This window comes from Pituophis catenifer, unplaced genomic scaffold (genome assembly GCF_029215685.1).
Source record: "Pituophis catenifer annectens isolate HBS135680 unplaced genomic scaffold, rPitCat1.0.hap2 SCAF_1, whole genome shotgun sequence".
Lineage (NCBI taxonomy): Eukaryota > Metazoa > Chordata > Lepidosauria > Squamata > Colubridae > Pituophis > Pituophis catenifer.
The window spans coordinates 22,154,761-22,176,600 of record NW_027256881.1 but is presented as its reverse complement, the minus strand read 5'-3'; the positions used below and the strand labels follow the sequence as shown (position 1 = coordinate 22,176,600).

The 21,840-nt window shown below is 42.7% G+C and overlaps 1 protein-coding gene across 1 annotated transcript in view; it reads right to left on the bottom strand.

The window, feature by feature from the left end:
* Positions 1–224: 224 nt before the first annotated feature.
* The window catches only part of LOC139308450 (cGMP-dependent protein kinase 2-like), a 43,368-nt gene continuing 21,752 nt past the window's right edge, over positions 225–21,840 (bottom strand). Inside the window, exons 12-20 of the mRNA XM_070931977.1 lie at positions 18,114–18,243; positions 11,834–11,976; positions 6,949–7,038; positions 5,561–5,702; positions 3,949–4,112; positions 3,059–3,175; positions 1,686–1,748; positions 739–814; positions 225–635 (exon numbers count right to left, since the gene is read on the bottom strand). Of these exons, the coding sequence (XP_070788078.1) occupies positions 549–635; positions 739–814; positions 1,686–1,748; positions 3,059–3,175; positions 3,949–4,112; positions 5,561–5,702; positions 6,949–7,038; positions 11,834–11,976; positions 18,114–18,243 (1,012 nt within the window). The 3' untranslated portion in view covers positions 225–548. The remainder of the gene's footprint in view (positions 636–738; positions 815–1,685; positions 1,749–3,058; positions 3,176–3,948; positions 4,113–5,560; positions 5,703–6,948; positions 7,039–11,833; positions 11,977–18,113; positions 18,244–21,840) is intronic.

Below are 21,840 nucleotides of genomic sequence, written 5' to 3'. Positions count from 1 at the left end.
CCTCAATGTAGCCGAAAAAAGTTGCCCATCTAAAGAGGGAGCCATCTTTAAATCTAAGGACTGTAAGTAGAAAAGAATTAGAATCCAAACTGGAGATCAGTCAGTCGCCCCCCCCCCCCCCGCGCGCGCACACACACACACACACACACACACACACCTTGCCGCCATGTCTGATTCATAGAAAGGAGGTTCAGGCTGTCCCCTGAATGTATTTATTCCCCACATTGAGCAGCACAACACAGGAAGACAACCATCCTCACTCACAGTGACTTTGCCCACTGCAATAATCTGTCGGACAAACCCGAACAGCAGTGGGGAGCGAAACAACAGGAGGGGCAGTCTAGTCTCTGCCAAGCACTGAAGAGAAAGGTAGAAAGGCAGGAGGATAGCAAGGCAACAGACCCCTCTTCAGGGGCACCGGTTGTAGGAGTGGGAGAAGTTGCTGGGGTGACTCAGGTCTCTCAGCTATGCCTCCAAATACCCATCCAGTCCATGGGACCTATAGGGAGATGCCTCTGGTCAGGCCTTTCCCCTGCAGTCCCAGAAACTCAGAAATCTTCATCCCAGCCGGAGAACTCCTCCTCAGGCAGCTGCCGTGAAACAGAGTACCGCTTGAAATTGGTGTAAGGAAAACCCTGGAGGAAGAACAAGAAACAAATATTAAGAACAGGAGCAGCTTCCCAACCTGTTTGGTATGGGAAAGCAGAAGGAAAGTGCCCTTGAGGGCCATTTTCATACCTGCTTGAGCAGCACTGTGGTGGGAGCCTCAATCTGACGCAGTGCCAGCTTCTTCCAGGAAAGGGAGTTGAACCACCTGAGAATAGAAGTGACTATGAACTGCAAACATCTAGACCAGGGGTCTTCAACCTTGGCAACTTTAAGCCTGGAGGACTTCAATTCCCAGAATTCTGGGAGTTGAAGTCCTCCAGGCTTAAAGTTGCCAAGGTTAGAGACCCCTGGTCTAGACCACTGTTTCTCATGGCTGGCTGGGGAATTCTGGGAGTTGAAGTCCTCCAAGAAACACTGGTCTAGAGTACTAGGATTCAAAGCCAGATAAATGAAAGTGGCTGTAGACCTTTTGCTATAGATGCAATCTAGCATACTTCATCACCAGTATGGTTGCTTACACTCTCCAGAACCTCAGATATTATTGGTCACTTTGAACCTCTCCCTTTAACTCTGGACTCTGTCCCCAATAGCCATTTTGATACAAGTTTGAAGAAAAAGTGGGCACTTTTTCATGTAATGCCAGATCTTTCATAGGCTTTTTATACTTCTGGATTTAGCACTCCTTTGGAAGATGGATAGATTAATTTTCTGAGTTTAGCACTAGAGCTGCAGACTTTGTGTTCAAAAAACAGGACTCTGGTAGGCCATATGCAAATAAGAAACCACCACAATGCAAAGAACAATGATTTGATCATTGTTCTCAAATAGTTCTCAAAAACAGTTCAGTAGCTCAAATGAGCATTATGCCTTTGAGTGACAATAGGGAAGATGAATGTCTGGAAATACATCCATCTTCTTACCAATTTCTGTACATTTTGAATTACTCCTCAACTCCATCCTATTTTTCTATAGAATATGGTCCTTTTTTATTACTCCTGTGCCACCTTTTGGCAGAGACGGGTTGTACAATTTCAGCTGGTAACTTCTCTGCCCAGGATTCTTCCTTATGAACGTACCTGTGCTTCCGAATGCCCCGAATCCCACTGCTGGTATTGCCCAGTCTCTGCCCTGGCCGACGCCTGCCAAAGGGAAAGGAAGGGAAGAAAAAACCAAGAGTGTTTTCTTAGCATATGTTCGGTGGGATAAATTGGTATAGTACAGGTAATGAAATGATTGAATTCTTTTTCTTACAAGAAAAGGTTACCAGCGTTTATGACTTTTTAATTTACAAAACAAAAAGGAGGTAATGATATGGGGTTGGGGAGTGTCAGGATAGAAGTGTATAAAATGATTAGAGTAGACAGAAGTGATGTTGTCCTCCCACTTTTACAATGTTAGCACATGTGTATCTTCTACTCAGTTTCTGACTCCCGGCAGCTGCCTGGAAAAGTCCTTATGGTTTTCTTGGCAAGGTTTTTTGGAAGTGGTTTGCCATTGCCTCCTTCCCAGGGGTGAAAGGGAATGACTGGCCCAGGATTCTCCTGCTCACATTGTACCTAAGGTGGGTCTCAGTGTCTCCTGGTTTCTAGCGTGAGGGGCAGAGGTGGGTTTCAGCAGGTTCTGACCAGTTCTGGAGAACCGGTAGCGGAAATTTTGAGAGGTTCAGAGAACCGGTAGTAAAAATATTGACTGGCCCCACCCCCATCTATTCTCTGCCTCCCGAGTCCCAGCTGATCGGGAGGAAATGGCGATTTTGCAGTATCCTTCCCCTGGAGTGGGGTGAGAATGGAGATTTTGCAGTATCCTTCCCCTGGAGTGGGGTGAGAATGGAGATTTTGCAGTATCCTTCCCCTGCCACGCCCAAGCCACACCGACCAAGCCATGCCACGCCCATCAAGCCACGCCCACAGAACCAGTAGTAAAAAAATTTGAAACCTACCACTGGTGAGGGGGATCTTTGTGCTCTCTGAGCCTTGCTTGTTTTCTTGCTTATGTTTCATCACCCAAACTAGCGATGCCTTAAACACTGTACCAAACTGCCTCTCAGTTATACTACTAGAAGTGGGAATTGTTTTAGCTGGACAGTAAGAAATTCAAGATGTCTCTGGATATCACCCAGAAATTATTATCTTTTGTTTTTCATGGGAGCTTTTCAGAGGCATGATGGGCATTTAACCAATTCTTTTTATGTTCATGCTTCCTGCAATAACTGCCCAGAGGCCTAGCCTGTTCACACTATTGGGGTTATTTTGCTTTTGCTAAATTGCAGTTGACACGGAAACCGTTATTAAAGCCCTCATCTACACTTTCCACTATGTTCTCGCTGCGCCAATTTGTCTAGTTTGAATTAGGTTGAGCATGGTTACCCACCCGATTCCTTCCTTCATTTTTATTTAGGGCCCTGTCTGCACTCATATTGATTGGAATGAATGCCATCAGGGAGTCATACCTGCAAAGCTTGGCAACAAGGGAGCATGCAGCCTCACTGACAAAGGCAGGGAAAGAGAAGACACCATCCATGATCCTGCTGTATATCTTTTGAGGTTCAGTACTGTGGAATGGGGGTCTAAGAAGGAGGAGAAGAAGAGAACAGAAAAACATGAATATATAGATACTACTCTGGGACAGACCCAGCCACTTCCTCACAACCAGAAGTTCATCGTCAGTGATATTCACTCTTCTACTTGTCTAAATAGCATCACCAGAAGGAATAATCCTTGATATGTCCCAACAGCAACTGTAATTGAATCTCTACCACTTCTGCCTATATTGTCAGCCTGGTCAACTGGACTCTAAGCAAATCCAATAAATGGCTCTGGAACCCCATTCAGAATCTATGGTGCATAGTTGATGCTTTGTCTCTCTTTCTCCAGTTCTTGCCAATCCCCCACCCCCCAAACTTCTCCTCCCTCACCAATTACTTCTAGGCAGGGGTGAAATCCAGCAGGTTCTGACAGGTTCTGGAGAACCAGTAGCGGAAATTTTGAGTAGTTCAGAGAACCGGCATATACCATCTCTGGATGGTCCCAGAGTGGAATGGGAATGGAGATTTTTGCAATATCCTTCCCCCAAGAGTGGGGGGGGATGGGGGATTTTGCAGTATCTTCCCCTGCAGTGGGATGGGAATGGAGATTTTGCAGTATCCTTCCCCTGCCATGCCCACCAAGCCACGCCCACCAAGCCACACCACACCCACCAAGCTACGCCCACAGAACCGGTAGTAAAAAAAATTGGATTTCACCACTGCTTCTAAGGGGAGAAGAAAGGAAGAAGATGCACCAGGAAGTAGTGTGAGCATCCCATTGCTGAATGCCTGGAGAAATGCAGAGACAGACTTACCGTCCTACAAGCATTTCAAAGATGAGCACACCAAGTGTCCAGAAGTCCACAGCATAATCATGTCCTTCATGGCGCAAGATCTCAGGGGCCAAGTACTCAGGAGTCCCACAAAAGGAGTAAGTCTTCTCCCCACGTCTGAGTGCCTTGGCAAAGCCAAAGTCCACCTATATAAAAAGTCGTGGTGGGGGGGAATAGTAGGTAGGAATGGAGGACAGAAAAATGACACTTGTTCTTCAGCTGAGTCCCACTGCCCCCATCAATCTAGATGTATATAATGCTCGAGTCCCAAATCTTTTTATTCAGAAAACAATGCAGAATTCTACTGGATGACCAACAACCTGCATGGCTTTAAAAATATTAGAAAAATAAAGGAAGTGGAAGAGAGTTCAGGCATTGGTGGGAAAGTAAGCTTTTCTATTTAGAGATACTCTGACATTAAAAAAAAAAAAACCACCTAACTGCAGCAGCGAAGAAAAGCAAAAGAGAAAGCAATTTTCTCCATGCATACTTGAGCGTTCCTGAAAGATTTACACCTGGCCATTGTGGACAGTACATGCACCAGGGACCCCCGATAGCACATTTGTACCACCCCCAGAACTGGAAGCTGAACCTCCAAAAATAATTGATAGGGTCACGATGAAAACTACATTTAATTCTATTTCATTGACACTTAGGTGTAATTAAAAATAGTTGATGGTTTTCAAAGTGTGTATTTAATAATGTTTTTCCGTCTGTCACATTGCAAATTAAAAATTGGGAATTGCTTTTGGTGGTCACTAGGAGTTACATTCCAGGCTGAGATTGGACTGTATGTGCCCTGAAGCCTCAGACTGTCACTGTACATTTCTGGACTTGCAGTACAGATACTGTATATTGTAGCTGACTTGCTGCTTCTCAGGCAAACCCACTTTCAGAAAGGGTCCGGGGAAAACAAATTACAAAAAGATCACAAACATCCAATGGATAAGACAATCAACCTCAGAGATATTATATATGGGGGTGGCTGCCTCCCAAGTCCCAGCTGATCAGGAGGAAATGGGGATTTTGCATTAACCTTCCCCTGGAGTGGGGTGGGAATGGAGACTTTACAGTATCCTTCCCCTGCCACGCCCACCAAGCTATGCCACGCCCACCAAGCCACACCCATAGAACCGGTAGTAAAAAAATTTGAAACCCACCACTGCCTCATACCATAGTCCAGGGGTGGGCAACTATGGCCCTTTTATGACTTGTGGACTTCAATTCCCAGAATTCCTGAGCTAGCATGGCTGGCTCAGGAATTCTGGGAGTTGAAGTCCACAAGTCATAAAAGGGCCATAGTTGCCCACCTCTGCCATTGTCTATCAATGGAAATCCTCACATCTTCATGAGCTTGTGGAAAGAAAAGTCACTGGTGTTTGTTTTCTAGGAGCAGGTTGGAGGGGTAAAGCAGCAGGTGGATTCACAGATATCACCATTGGGACAGGACACTTGGGCTGAACAGCACTGTTGCCGTAACTGAAGAACAGCTTGAAATCTGCACAGCAATGTCATTTCCAGCTGTTTTCAGCATGGCAGATAAGCAGCTTAGGGCCGCTGTGTGAAAAATGCTTTATTTTTCAATCTTTGTTACCAGTTTTATGTAGCCTTTGGCATCCAACATGAGGTTCTCAGGCTTCAGGTCACGATACACAATGCCCTGTCCATGCAAATAGTCCAGAGCCTCAACCACACAAGCAGAACAGAAGATGGCCACAGGTTCTGAGAAGCAGCGACTGGAAATAAAAAAGTATTCAAGTGGTAGAATTTATATCTATTGGCTGTTCTCATACAACATACTTAACCCAGAACAATCATACCGTGTTTCCCTGAAAATAAGACCCTGTCTTATATTTTTCTGAACCCCGAAATAAGCGCTTGGCCTTATTTTCGGGGGCGTCTTATTATTTTGGGGTACGTGGAGCAAGATGGGACTCCTCTTGCCATCTTAGCTGATTTCCAGCTCTGCGTTTAAATATTTTTTGGGAGGGCTTATTTTCAGGGGGGAGGCCTATTTTAGCGCATGCGCTCAAAAGCCCGATTGGGCTTATTATCAGGGGATGTCTTATTTTCAGGGAAACTGGGTAGATCTGTGACTGCATTTGATTCCATATATTGTGCAAATCCAGAAAATGGATTAGTTCAGTAACCAGGTGATGTTAACACAATTTGAATAAAAATGATCCCATATTCAATCCATGTTATCTCCAATTTGGGCCAATCTATGTACCTTCTGGGATGCTGCTGTTGAGGTAGCTTAAGCAGCTTCCTTCATGAACAGGATGAAATGGGAAGCCGCTTCATCAGGTCCATCTTTTCTCTACTGCCCATCCCTCACAAGCAATTGTATGACAGGGCTCACCCCACTGATTAGACTAGTTAAAGTGGAGCTGAGTTTTCATGATTAAGCAAATTGTGTGGATCTTCCTATTATTTTGGAATGTTTTTTTATGAGTATATTAAACAATGATACAATTCTTTAGGGGCATAACATGTTTAAGGGAGATAGCAATTGACTGTATACCTACAACATTTTCAGTTGTTCCCACAAACTAAGCCATTAAAAAAAAATCTAACCAAAGTTCACACTAAGAGTCACATGTTAGTTCTTTATCTGACTTGGTTAAGTATATCATACTGACACTGCTTTATTAGCCAAGTTTTAAGATTCAGTATGTTGTGTAAACCCATTCAATATCTACATGGAAAGATTGAAATCATCCAAAACTTAGATGGTTGTAATTGAGGGCACTATAGAGAGGACAGTTTGAGACTCTTCCTTGGCACTGGAGCATTGGGCCAGAAGTGTGTATCCTAAGTGGAAGGTATTTTTTGTGGACCAAGAAGCGAAACTTGCAAAACGTATGGCCCACAACCTCCTTGACCCTGGAATAACTGGTATAGACATGCAGGTGTTCATTTTCTTCCCCACCCTTCCATCCTGCCCCACACTGCCCAAGTCCCATGGCTGCATCTTCATACACTTCACGCAGCTTGGCCCATAGCTCGCCTCCTTGGCAGAACTCCAGCAGCAGGTAGACATGGCGGCTATCTCGAAAGGTTGAAAAAAGCCTAAGGGAGGATAAAAGAGGGCGAAGAGAGATGGACAGAATTAGTCCCAGTGGTAGCAAAGAGAACTGAAGCACTTTAGATCAATCAAGAGTGGACAGGACAATCCACATTCTTCCTCAAAGCCCCTTTGCCTTATTAGGCTTCAGGATAACTCCCTGCAATAGCATCGCTTCACTAAAGCCATCAAGCTCAGAGAAGGCACTTTAAGAGGAAGTCATTTTAAATCTTGGAGCATGATCAAAAACAATCCCTTCTTCGCTTTTTCAGCTCCTGCAGAGAATGCTCCTCAGGCTACTTTTGCTTTGCAAAAGCATTTGTCCAGCTCCACAGCTGGAACAGACTGTGGTGTTTTGTTTAATTGTGTGTTTGACTACAACAGTGTTTCTCAACCTTGGCAACTTTAAGATGCGTGGACTTCAACTCCTCGATTTCCCCAGCCAGGATGAAGCAATAAAAAGAGCAAAATGCACAAGTACAACACTATTAACATCACATTTACTGAATAGGGTAAGTTCTGAGTTTCTTGGCCACTACGTGAATGTAAATGAATATATGGAATGTAAATAATACATTAAGTATTCTACAGAACCCCAGGGTTAATTCAATTTTTTCTTTTTTTTTGCTTTAATTTATATGCCGCCCTTCTCCAGAGACTCAGGGCGGCTTACAATGCGTTAAGCAATTTAGCTACTTATGAAAAATCTAATGGAACGCTAAGTGCCATATGAACATAAATTGTCTTCCAACTGCCAAGGTAGTTGCAGACATAATAATTTCAGTTTGTGAGGGCTTTTTCCCCATAATCCTCTATTTTATTGTTCTTTCTCAAGCTGGGATAGGCAGTCAATATTATAGAACAGGGCTGTCAAACTCACGGCCTGCAGGCTGGATGCATCACACACTGGCCACACCCAATTTAGCGAAGGGGGGGGAGTCATGATATGTTACATGACGACATCATGACAAAGCGAGTTTGGCACCCCTGGTTATAGAAGAACCTGGGCAACGTTTAATCTGTATGGATTTCAACTCCCAGAATTCAAACCCCAGTCCTTACTTGCACTGATTGAATAAACTGATTGGGTAATTTGGGTAAAATGAAACATCGACAAGAAAATAACCAAGCTCAGAGAGCACCAAGGACCCCTCAATTCTGAGAGTTCTATTGAAGAATGAATTAGGATTTGGAATAATCTTACAAGCAACAAGACTGAATGCAAGGTAGATAAATATGACATTCTATGTTAAGTTATAAAGTTATTGTAGGATTAAAGGGGTGTCTGGGTGGAATACTTGTGAAAACTTGTGTTTTCCGGTTAGATGGACAGTAACCAGTAGCAATTTCAAAATGTATCGCATCTGACACACTTAACCAAGCATACTATTGGAGGCCAATCAAACGTCTCACAGGAGCAGGATCAACTTGGCATCTATTGGCAAATTTAGGCAGGAATGAGCCAGGGGTGAAATCCAGCAGATTCTAACAGGTTCTGGAGAACTGGTAGCGGAAATTTTGAGTAATTCGGAGAACTGGCAAATACCACCTCTGGCTGGCTTCAGAGTGGGGTGGGAATGGAGATTTTGCAATATCCTTCTCCCAGGAGTGGGGAGGGAATGGGGATTTTGCAGTATCCTTCCCCTGCCACGCCCACCAAGCCATACCCACAGAACCAGTAGGGAAAAATTTTGAATTTCACCCCTGGTATGAGCATGTCTTCTTCCTCTTTAATTCTGTAGTATGCTCCTCCACAACCCTTTTTTTTCCTCCTCCAACCCTGCAGAAAGCTGAAAGGCTTGAGGTCTTCTGAAAGAGGAGATTCTGGCTCTTTTATAGCCCCAACATCCACATGTTTGAAAAGTTGATCACCGGGCTTATGGAGATTCCAGGATTGAAAGAGAAATTCTCCCCTACTTGACCAGTGCTTATTTAGTGCTCCTTCAAAACTCTATTCATCCAACTCTATTCATTTCAATTCAATTTGAATTAATTTCTGGCATGGTTGGTGGATGGTTTCCCACCGTTTGACAATGTCCTGAAAAGACGGTAGCAAGGTCAGAGAATTTACTCAATCGTTTTGAAAAATGTCCTACGTAAAACAAAAGAGTTCTATGTGAACTCAAGGACAAGTAGATTGTAGTTTAACTTTCCTTTGGGGAAAGCCATTCATTAATGAGGAAAATAGCAGAAACATTTGAGGAAACTTAATTTTGCCATGCTTGAGCTTGATTTTAAGGGAAATGGAAGCTGGATGCAATTGAACACATATTTGAAACTTTAAAATACTCAGAACAATGATAAATAGGGTTCAGTGGCAAGAGAAACGACAGTAATGGGCTAACGAAAAGGACCTCAAGAACGGAGGACCTCTAAATGGAGATGCTTAAAGTGCGCCTGCAGGCTATTGAGAAAAAAATTAAGGACAGGAAACAAAAAACCCTTGGTGAAGTTCTGAAAATAAAAGAACACAAACTGAAGCAGTAAGACACATAGGCCAGCAGATACAGTCAGCTAGCCTGGGTTTAGAACTGTAGGAAGATTTGTAGGAAAGCTAAACTTTGGAATGGTGAGATTGGTAAATGACGCTAAGAATGATTCAAATACCTCCTTAAATATTTAAAAAGAGAAGGAAAACAAAAGATATGCCAGCTACTCAATAAAAAAGGACATAGTAACCAGGGGTGGGTTGCTGGGGGTTCGCAGGGATTCAGGAGAACCTCTAGCTAAGATTCTGTGCATTTCGGAGAACCCCCAAATCCCACTCCTAGCTGTCTCCACCCATCCCACCGTGCCCCTCCCAGGAGTCCCCACGTGGCTTCTTTTGGATGCAGGTAAGTGCAGGGCGTGCACGGAGGCTCGAGGAGGGCGAAAAATGGGCCTACCGGAAGTTCAGGAAGGCCGGAAACGGGCCTGTTTCTGGCCTCCAGAGGGACTCTGGGGTCTGGGGAGGCCATTTTCACCCTCCTGGAGGCTTGAGAAAAGCCTCCGGAGCCTGGGGAGGGCAAAAATGCCCCCATCCCACCGTGGTGCAGGAGGATGACTAGGCCATGCCCACCATGGCCACGCCCATCCAGCAACCGGACAGAGAACCCCTTGCTAAAATTTTTGAAGCCTATTCCTGATAGTAACAGACAATAAGAAAAAGGCACAGTTGATCAACCATTAAAGAAGTCCATCTTCTCCAACAAGAGGGTTTGTCTTTCAACATTTTAAACTTAGCAACTTCAAGATGTGTGAACTTTAACTCCCAGAATTTCACAGCATGCTGGTTTGGGAATTCTAGGTGTAGAATTCCATACATCTCAATGTTGCCAAGGTTGAGAAACACTGCATTAGATGTTTCCCTGGTATCTCATTCACCACTATAGGAATTGTGGGGTCCTATTAATCAAGGGGGTGGTTTTTTTACAAAATCAATTGATTTTTATCTTAATTCTCTTTCCTCTTAGCTGCTTTCTTTCAGACTCTTACAAGCTTACCAAGCAGTCTATTAAAAAGATCACATCAAATAAGTCACAAACGGTGTTGGCTAATGGCCTTGTACTTTCAGAGCTGATATAGCAACCATTACTCATCTTTAAATGTTACATGTAGTCTAATGAGACTAACTACCAAAAATATATCCAATGAAATCTTGATTCTGGGGCTGATTTTATGCTGCAAATCTCATGACTGAAATACCTAGCCCAGCTTTTGTTACTTCTTTCTTACTCTTGGACCCATCTTTGGACTCTCTTGAAATGATGACACTTTCTAGAACCTTGCCCACTCATTTGCATCAGTGTGGATGGCTCTGCTAAAGATATTATCCAGCTATGAATTTGAGCATTTTTTTTTTCAAAATGGAGGAGCGATGTTTGCTTTTTACCTACTAGCAGGGGTGAAAAGCTCCCGGTTCGGCCCGGATCGCCCGATCCGGTAGTGATGGAGGCGGGTGGTTCGGAGAACCGGTAGCAAAAATCCCTGCCCCCCCCCATGCCCAGCTGAGCCGCACAATCATCAGAAGCTTTTTTTTAAATTTTTAAAAGTATTTTTTCTACAACCTCTTTGTCCAAAAAAATGCTTTTAAAAGTAAAAAAAAAAAAAGCCTCTGATGATCGTGCGGCTCAGCTGGGATCGTCAAAGGCTTTTAAAAGCATTTTTTCTACAACCACTTCAGAGGTTGTAGAAAAAATGCTTTTAAAAGCCTCTGATGATCCCAGCTGAGTTGCCTGATCGGCAGAGGCTTTTAAAAGAAAAAAAGCCTCTGCCGATCAGGAAACTCAGCTGGGATTGTCAGAGCCTTTTGAAAGCATATTTTTTACAACCTCTTCACCGAAGAAGTTGTAGAAAAAATGGTTTTAAAAGTAAAGTAAAAAAGAAAAAGTTGGCCATGCCCACCCAGTCACATTACCCCCCCACCAAGCCATGCCCACAGAACCGGTAGTAACACATTTTAGATTTTACCACTGCCTACTAGGCAAGATCTTTGCAGGGCCCTTGCTAAATATCTTCAGTTCTCTTGTCCAGTTAACATCATTGAGAATGGTATTAGCATTTGGGGTCACAGCAGCTAGGGCTACTATACTTTGGCTCAGAATTTTGGACAAACCTCTAAATAGCAGGAAGGAGTCCTAATGATCATCCAGATTTATGATAGTCTTCATCGAGGCAGCTATAAAGCCGAAGTCTGGCCACTGAAACTTGGGCTATGATTGTTGCCATCTCCGCAATTCCAGCCCTCTGCTCATCCCCACCCCAGGGTCCTCCCTCCCTCCCTCCCTCCCTCCCTCCCTCCCTCAGCATGGGAATTCCAACCTGACAATGAAGGGGCAGCGGCTTTGCTGCAGAACTTTCTTCTCCATCAGAACATGGTCCTGCTGACGCTTCTGCACCACATGGTCCTTCCTCAGGCGCTTGAGGGCAAAGAAATAGTCCTGGCCCTCCACTGTGTTTCGGACCTGTAGAAGAAGGAAGGTAGCTCAGAAATTCTCACTCCTATGACCCAAAAAGCAAGGTGCCTCTGTAAACCCAGATGCATTTGATGGCCTCCTCTTAGTGAGCAAGTGGAAGATCTAAGTTTGGGAAGATGAAACAGAGGTGGGACAGAGAGGCGTTATCCATAAGTGGGAGGTCGAGAACAGGGGTGAAATCCAAAATTTTTCCCTACCGGTTCTTTGGGCGTGGCTCGGTGGGCGTGGCAGGGGAAGGATATTGCAAAATCTCCATTCCCACCCCACTCCAGGGGAAGGATACTGCAAAATCTCCATTCCTATCCTACCCCAATCTGGGGCCATCCAGAGGTGGTATTTGCCGGTTCTCCAAACTACTCAAAATTTCCGCTACCGGTTCTCCAGAACCTGTTAGAACCTGCTGGATTTCACAACCTTATTCTGTCCCTTTGGAAGGAAAGTGCTGGCAATCTGATTTCCAGTTGCCTGGATAGTAAAGGGGAAACTAACCCTCCTTCATTTACCATTTCAATGGCATAAGAATATCATATCAGCCTTAATATTTCCCCCTTCAGTTCATGACAGCTGCTGTATTTTGAACCTAGCCCAAGATTTAAACATCGTGTGCTAATACTTCTTATACTACAAGCTCATTTTTTTTCCTGCTTAAACTCGCATAAAGCTAGATTTGTATCTTCATCATAGCACTATGCTGCCTTTTTTTGCAAAGAGGTGTTCATGTGACCAGATCAGCTTTTATCAGTCATTGGTAGATTCCCAGAGGGGTAGCTCTCTTAGGCAGCAAGGTGGGAAATTCATGTAATTACCTTCTTCAAAAAAATTCCCCCACTACTAATGAAGCTACTTCATTTTGTTAACTAGCTAGGACAGTAATGAAAGTCAGATCATCAAATCTCTATTCCCCCAAAGCCATTAGGAACATATTTCTTATTCCATTACCAACTTCTTCCCAATTAAGCTGACCCCCCCACTGTTAAAAGAACATCTTCACTTTGCTGCAGATATGGGAAGATTGCAGGAGTAGCAGATCCTCAAGGTATCCCTTAAAGGGCCAGCAGGCAGCAAGCTCCTGGCATTACAGATTAAAAGATTAACAGAGTTGGAAGGGACCCTACAGGTCATCTAGTCCAACCCCCCACCCAAGCAGGAGACCCTACACCATTGGCAGTCCAATCTCTTCTTGAAAGTCTCAAGTGATGAAGCTCCCACAACTTCCGAAGGCAACTTCTGTTCCATTGATTGATTGTTCTCACTGTCAGAAAAAATTTCCTTATTTCCAGGTTAAATCTCTCCTTGTTCAGTTTCCATCCATTATTCCTTGTCTGGCCTATAGGTGCTTTAGAAAATAGCTTGGCCCCTTCCTTTCTGTGGCAGCCCCTCAAATATTGGAAGATTGCTATTATGTCTCCCCTGGTCCTTCTCTTCACTAGACTAGCCATATCCAGTTCCTGTAACCATTCTTCATATGTTTTAGTCTCCAGTCCCCTAATCATCCTGGTTGCTCTTTTCTGCACTTTTTCTAGAGTCGCAACATCTTTTTTATAGTGTGGTGACCAAAACTGGATGCAGTACTCTAGATGTGGTCTTACTAAAGCTTTATAGAGTGGTATTAGTACCTCACTTGATCTTGATTGTATCCCTCTGTTAATGCAATTTAGGATTGCATTGGCTCTTTTGGCTGCCGCTGCACACTGCTGGCTCATATTTAGCTAGTTGTCCACTAAGACTCCAAGTTCCCTCTCAAACCTACTGCTATTAAGCCTGGTTTCACCCGGTCTATATGTGTACTTTTGGTTTTTCTTGCCTAAGTGTAGAATTTTACTTTTCTCTACACTGAATTTCATTTTGTTAGATAGGGCCCAGTATTCAAGTCTGTCAAGATCCATCTGGATCTTGAGCCTATCTTCTAGGGTGTTAGCTATTCCTGCCATCTTAGTATCATCTGCAAATTTGGTAAGTTCCCCTTCTTTTCCCTCACCTGTTTATGAAGTTATTGAAGAGAACTGGGCCTAAGACAGAACCTTGTGGCTCCCCACTGGTTACTTCCCTCCATGTAGACTTAGACCCATTAAGGACTACTCGTTGAGTACGGTTTGTCAGCCAGTTGTGAATCCATCTGGTAATGGTGCTATCTATCCCATTTTTTTCTAGCTTACCAAGAAGTAGGTTGTGGTCTACTTTGTCGAATGCCTTGCTGAAGTCTAAGTGTATTATATCTACAGTATTTCACTGGTCTACTAATTTAGTCACTATGAAGAATGAAATGAGATTGGTTTGGCATGATCTGTTTCTAACAAACCCGTGCTGACTGCTAGTTGTTATTTTACTTGTTTCTAGATGTTGACAGATCTTTTTTTTTTATTATCTTTTCCAGTATCTTCCCGGGTATTGATGTTAGGCTAACTGGTCTGTAATTTCCTGGGTCAGCTCTTTTTTCTTTTTTGAAGATGGGAACCACATCAGCTCTTTTCCAGTCCTCTGGTAGTTCCCTGATGCTTCAGGATTTTTGAAAGATGTGGTGTAATGGTTCTGAGATGACCTCTGTCAGCAATTTAAAACTCTGGGCTGTAATCCATCAGGTCCCGGTGATTTGTGTTCATCAAGATTTGACAGGTGTTCTCTTACTTTTTTTTTTTTTGCTTATTTTAACTTTTATTTTTAGTCTATCTTTTACAGTTATGTTTTTGGTAGGTTGGGTTATAGTTTCTTTTTGCGTGAAGACCGATGTAAAGAATGAGTTAAGCAGCTATGCTCTCTCTCTCTGTTGCCTGTTACTTCCTTGCCATCTTCTCTCTTTAGTGGACCGACCGTTTCCTTGGTTTTTTTTTCTTGTTATTTATATGTTGGAAGAAACTTTTTTTATCATCTTTGACTTTTGTTGCAAGTCTTTGTTCATTCTGAGCCTTTGCTTTCCTGACTTCGTCTTTGCAGATTCTGGCTATCTGCTGATATTATGCCTTAGTTGTGTGCCTCTCTTTCCATTTCTTGTACTTGTCCTTTTTGTCTTTCAATTTGTCAGAGAGGTCTTTGTGCAGCCATGCTGGTTTCTTCTTGGATTTCTTGTTTTTCTTTCTCAGTGGTATTATGTTGGTCTGGGCTTTTAAAATCATACTTTTCAGAGTTTCCCAAGATTCTTGAGGTGTTTGCCCCTTTAGGATTTTCATTCAAGGAATCTTTCCCAAGTTCTCTCTGAGTTTATTAAAATCACCTCTCTTAAAATCTAAGACTCTGATGTCATTATGTACTGTTGCTTGTGTTTGTATTATGTTGAATTCTAGTATGACATGGTCACTTTCACCCAAGGTTCCTGCAGTTTCAATTCCCTCTATCACTTCTTCTCTGTTCGTAAAAATTAAATCCAGTATGGCTGTCCCTCTAGTTCCCCCCTCTACCTTTTGGACAACCTTTTAGGTTGGTTAGGAACTTATTTGATTCTCACTTGGCATAGACCAGTAGGAGTGAGATGAGCAAAGCCTAACTAGCACGTCCAAGGTGTTCCAAGAGCCTTCTTCTCTCCAAATGCTCTTGAGGGGGCCTCAATTGTTCTTTAGATTGCAGGCTCTTATGCAATGATCACTCTTATTTGCAATAGTTCTATATATGAGAATATAGTTGTATGAAGTTTGTGTGGCGGGGTAGCTTGGGGGGTAGTTCTATTCATACAATACACTTAACAGGTCAATTTAAGACATAATGCTGCCATGAACAGCATATTAAACTTCATTAATGTTGAGTTTGTTAAGTTTTTGAAAACAGGTTTTCCATTAACCCTCAGCTGTCACACTGAAGGCATTTTTCAGTTTGATCAGCCAGTTTCCTTCAAATCTTTTCTAACCCTTGGTTGAACCCAACCAAGACTTATCTTAATTCAATTTTTTTCAGTCAAATGCCTTTGGAGTCCTCATAATTCTTGCAAATGGCATTTGGAGGCATGCTGTGTCTCATACAAAATCTTAAAAAATGAATAGCTCTTGAAATACTTGTCCCTGTGACTTTATCTAATCTCCTTTTAAAGGTGTCCGAAGTAGTGGCCATCACCACAATCTTGGGTAATAAATTCAAATAGTCATTTATGTAATGTGTGAAGAAATACCTTTTTGCCTGTTCTAAAGCTACTTCCAATTATTCATCGGATAACCTTTGATCCTAATACATTGAGACACTCTTCTCTAACAAATTTCTCCACACCAGATTTCATACATCTTGATTGTATCTTATTGCCTTTTCTTTCTAAGCTAACTAGTTCTAAATATTCTAGCCTGTTCTCATGAGGCAAGTTTCAAGGATCTTTTTTTGTAGTCCTGCACTTTTTCCACCTCTACCGTGTTTCCCTGAAAATAAGACCCTGTCTTATATTTTTTTGAACCCTGAAATAAGCGCTTGGCCTTATTTTTGGGGAGGTCTTATTATTTTGGGGCATGTGATGCAAGATGGGGCTCCACTTGCTGTCTTACCTGATTTCCAGCTCTGCATTTAAATAAGTTTGGGAAGGGCTACTTTTCGGGGGAGGCTTATTTTAGCACATGCGCGCAAAAGCCCGATTGGGCTTATTACCAGAGGATGTCTTAATTTTGGGGAAACAGGGCACTCTGTTCCCTTTCAACTATGGATACCAGAACTTCACACAGTATTCCTGGTTAAAACATATATCCCATAGATTTCTACAATGCTATTTTATGGTAAATTGAGGCAAGACTGGAGATAGTTGGGAACAACCTAAAATGATACAACAATAATGCAGTTGCACCAGGACTAGAGAGACCCAGACTCAGGTTCTTCCTCAACCACGGAAAACACTGGGTCTCCTTGGACCAGTTATTCTTTCTCAGCAAAATATATCTTGAGGGGTCCTTGGTGCTCTCTGAGCTTGGTTGTTTCCTTGCAGATGTTTTATTACCCAAATTACATACATCGTCAGTGATATCATCAGAGCACTGATGATGTTACCTAGTTTGGGTAATGAGACATCTACAAGAAGACAACCAAGTTCAGTAGGGTTGCCAGGTCTGCTTCCAAAAAATAGCGGACAAGCGGGGGGGGGGGTTAAGTAGTAAAAAAATTAAAAAAAAAATTACAATTAAATTATATATTTTCTTACAAACATTTTAACACGTATTAAAATAATCACTTCAAAACTTTACTTAAAATTCAAAACATCAAATATATTATAATAATTTGTAAAATATTAAATTACATTTTACTTTGCTGTTGTGTGTATTTTTTATTTGACTGTGCAGCTTTGATCAATTCTTTGTGTTTAAGGAATAATTCTTTAATTTCAGTACAACGTTGAGAAATATTAAAAAATATACAATCATAAAGCTTTTGAATAAAAAAAATGTCCACTATTTTGTGAAAAAAAATAGTGAACATAATGTGAAAAAAGCGGACTGTCCGCTCAAATAGTGGACGCCTGGCAACCTTAAAGTTCAGAGAACACCAACGGACTCTCATTTCAACCCGGAGCCAGGAGTGGGCTGCTGGGGGTTCGCAGGGGTTCAGGAGAAACTCTGGCTAAGATTCTGTGCAGTTTGGAGAGCCCCCAAATCCTACTTCTGACTGGCCCTGCCCACCCCGCCCCTCCGAGGAGTCCCCATGTGGCCTGTTTTGGATGCAGGTAAGTGCAGGGGAGGCTCAGGGAGGGCAAAAAACAGGCCTACCAGAAGTTCAGAAAGGCTGGAAACAGGCCCATTTCCAGCCTCCAGAGAGCCTCTGGAGCCTGGGGAGGCTGTTTTCGCCCTCCCACAGGTTCAAGGAAAGCCTCCGGAGCCCGGAGAGGGCAAAAAAGCCCCCTCCGCCATGGTGCAGGAGGCCGAATAGGCCATGCCCACCATGGCCATGCCCACCCAGCAACTGGGCAGAGAACTCCTTGCTAAAATTTTTGAAGCCCACCCCTGCCCTGAGCTTGAACCATTTTCTCCTTTATTGGTAAAACATACTTTGCCAATTTCCTGTTGTTGGAAAAACTGGAGGTGGGAATAGTATGTACACAATCCTGAGTCTCAGGAGGAAAGCTGTAATGTGAACCCAACAGCAGATTTCTGGTGTCAGGCCACCTAAACTGTGAGATAAATCAAACTAGATACAGCTTTAGCCTATCCACCCACACCCAAACCATTCTTTACCAGCTCAACAGTGCCAAAGCCACCAGTGCCCAAAACCACCGGCCTCCCTCTCTGCTCCCCATCCTCATAGTAAACAGGCAGAAGATCCTGGAGTCGCACTGGAGTTGGGGGGCCCTCTAGGAAGGAACCCCTGGAAAGAAGAAAGAATAAGGAGGGGAAGAGAGAAAGGTGCCCATCAATAATATGAAGATTCAGGATTTCCCAAGACCAATGTTAGTAATCAATCTTTCTTCCACAGACAGCAAACAATCAGTCTGCTACAAAATGGACCAGGAAACCGGCAGGAAAAAAAATCTTCTTTCTCTAACAGTCCAACATCAAAAATTCTCAGTGTGGTGCAGAGAAACACAATATCTTTAATCTGAGAGACCAGACCTGGCTATTTATTTGAACATCCCCCTGTCCTTTACTTTCTTCTTAATGAAGTCTACAGTATTACCGTGTTTCCCCGAAAATAAGAGCCTGTCTTATATTTTTTTTTGAACCCTGAAATAAGCGCTTGGCCTTATTGCCGTGCACTCAAAAGCCCGAGTAGGCTTGTTATCAGGGGATATCTTATTTTGGGGGAAACAGGGTATGCATTTTTTTTTCTTCATTGCTTATATGGACTGAAGTCAGTAACGTAATAATCAGGATTGTCTTGGGGAATCTGCAAAATCAGAATACTTTTAGCTATTATATTTCAGCTCATTAGATTTGTTACTTGAATTTAAAAAAATAGCCACTTGCACATTTCAAAGACTGTGTTGTACTTTGAATCAAACAGGCACGCTTCACACATGATGCTATAAACCTAACCAAAGATAACATGCTTGTCAATGTGGATGCTAAACTGCCAATTGTCCTCGTTCAACATTTTGTGTGAATGTAGCTGCAGAAAGGCCTTCCTTAGGACCGGGTTTTTAATTGGTCACTTGATGCGCTCCATTCTCAGATATTAACCTTGCTCAAAGCAGCAGCCTAGCAAAATAAGAGCAACCCCCCACGCACAAAACCCCCAACCTTAACAGCTGCTTGCTCCTCTCAACAGCCTCGTTTTTCCTTCCCAGAAATTAGCTGAATCTCGGCAGCTGCTTCCTCTTCTGTGGGGGCAGGTGTATATGATTGACCTAAATGTGACTTTGTATTCAATGTGAATGTTGTAAAAATGCAAATAGCAGTCTCTGGGTAAGGGAATGGCTTTTCATTACCAGGAACAAAAGTATTGTGGAGCCAAAAAAAAATCATAGCAGCGCAATCCTTCCTTCTCAAAGCAAAGAGCAGCTGAAAAGGTAATACTTTCCACAGCAGTGATTCTCAAAGTGTGGTCCAGTACAGCCTCCTCATATGTGTGGGTCAGAGCACCATTCATTGTCTCAGCCCTTGCTTTCCTCTGCATGCTGACATTTAGTCCCCCCATGTGCCTGGCAATCAGTGGATGGATCAGAGGCTGAAAACTGCAAGCAATAATGCGAGTAGCACCATGAGATTAATATTCAACAAATCCAATAATAATGAACAAGTTCGGTTAGCAGCTGTCAGTCGGCATGTGTAATGCTAAGTGGATGTGAGATCTCTCGTAGGCAACCAGAAAGAGTGCAAATAGGCACTGTTACGATGAATACCGAAAAATTGGATTTCATAGAGTTGGAGAATGACTTTCAATAGCACTGAGGGATTTCTAACATTTTGGATCAGTAAGGTTGTGTTACACAGTCTGTTCTTTTAGCCTGTGGTACCCATTTGGTGAATTGATAAATAAAGCCTTAATTTAGGACTGAAATTTTTGATACAAAATTTCATATAAAAAAAAAACCTTTAAAAATTGAGATAATAGGAAGGCATACATAACCCAACCCAACCATAATCATCCCATTTGCCAAAAAAAATATATATGAATGTGAACATCTATGTTCTTAAACACAAAAACACAGGGATTATTTAATTGTGTGATCCATGATCAGAGCAAATTTGAAAAATAGTCTAATGAGGAAAAAAAGGATATATTTCCCTTCTTAGCTATAGGATCAAGACAAATTGCCATACCTACTCAGGACATAAATCCACAGTATACTAAACCTAAATCCTATTGAGGTTGACAAGATACAAACATACTAAGAAAATAATCGGGCCCTAAAGCATGCTGACTTACAAACTACCCAACCCCCATTTTATCATAGACTAGGATGTACTTCAAATCCAGCCAGGGATTTACAATTTAGGGTTTAGGAAAGTTTCTACACCCCACACACTCTTTTGCCAGAATTCTGAATAAGCTGTTCATTTTCAATACATGCTTTTCCTAATTTTGAGATGCTTCTCTTGAGAGTGCAAACTTGCTGACCTTCTGTAAGCATAGAGAAACCCCACTGTGACTGTGACCTCTATGGATTTAAGTTTCCTTTTTCAGCCTTACTGTCAGAAGATTATTCTCAGCAGAACAGACAATCTATCACAAGTTTTTGGAGCCATCAGCTCCTCCTACCTTATTCAATGCACGAGGGGAAAATAGTCATTGCTGATGTGCCTTTGTCATTTCTGAAATACCTGCTAGTTAGATGCTGCAGTTTGATTTCTCTATTATTGTCAGCTTTTCAACCCACAAGAGTTCTCAAAGTGAAGAATAATATTAGACAGCCATCTGAATAATATAAGCTCAAATATTATTTTAACAGCAGGACAAATACATAAAACCTAGCAACTGCTCTGACTGCTTAGGTCAGGAATCTCTCATCCACGGCTATCATCCTTCTGGAACCTCAACTGGAGATGGAAAAATGAATGGCATGGTGGACCATGGAGAACCTATTGCAGAATAAAACCTTCGCTTTTAGGTAGCATGCCAGAACCATCTGGGTCTCCTTTTTGAAAAAGGGTGGCGGATTAGGTAGACCAGGATGGACTACCAGCAATCTTAGAACCATACAGTATATGGTCTTTAGCCAGTGGTGAAATCTAAAATTTGTTACTACTGGTTCTGTGGGCGTGGCTTGGTGGGGGGAGTAATGTGACTGGGTGGGTGTGGCCAATTTTTTTTTTACTTTTAAAAGCATTTTTTCTACAACCTCTTCGGCAAAGAGGTTGTAAAAAATGCTTTCAAAAGGCTCTGACGATCCCAGCTGAGTTGCCTGATCGGCAGAGGCTTTTTTTCTTTTAAAAGCCTCTGCCGGTCAGGCAACTCAGCTTGGATCGTCAGAGGCTTTTAAAAGCATTTTTTCTACAACCTCTGAAGATGTTTAGAAAAAATGCTTTTAAAAGCCTTTGACGATCCCAACTGAGCCGTGCGATCATCAGAGGCTTTTTTTTTCTTACTTTTAAAAGCATTTTTTTGGACAAAGAGGTTGTAGAAAAAATGCTTTTAAAAATTAAAAAAAAAAGTCTCTGATGATTGTGTGGCTCAGCTGGGCATGGGGAGGGGGCAGGAATTTTTGCTACCGGTTCTCCAAACCACCCGCCTCCATCGCTACCAGATTGGGCAATCCGGTTCGAACAGGGAGCATTTCACCCGTCTTTAGCTATTTCATGTAGCAATAGCAGTTGCAAATGTCCTTTGCAGAACATCAATTTGAATCAGGGGTGAAATCCACTTACTTTTGCTACCGGTTCGCAAATGTGAGCATGTGCACCTCCTCCACACATGCGCAGAGCATTCTGCGCATGCGCAGAGGGTCAAAAACGGGATATGATGACGTCCGGGTGGGTGGGCGGAGCCTCCCGCCACCGGCGCTACTGGTTCGCCCAAACTGGA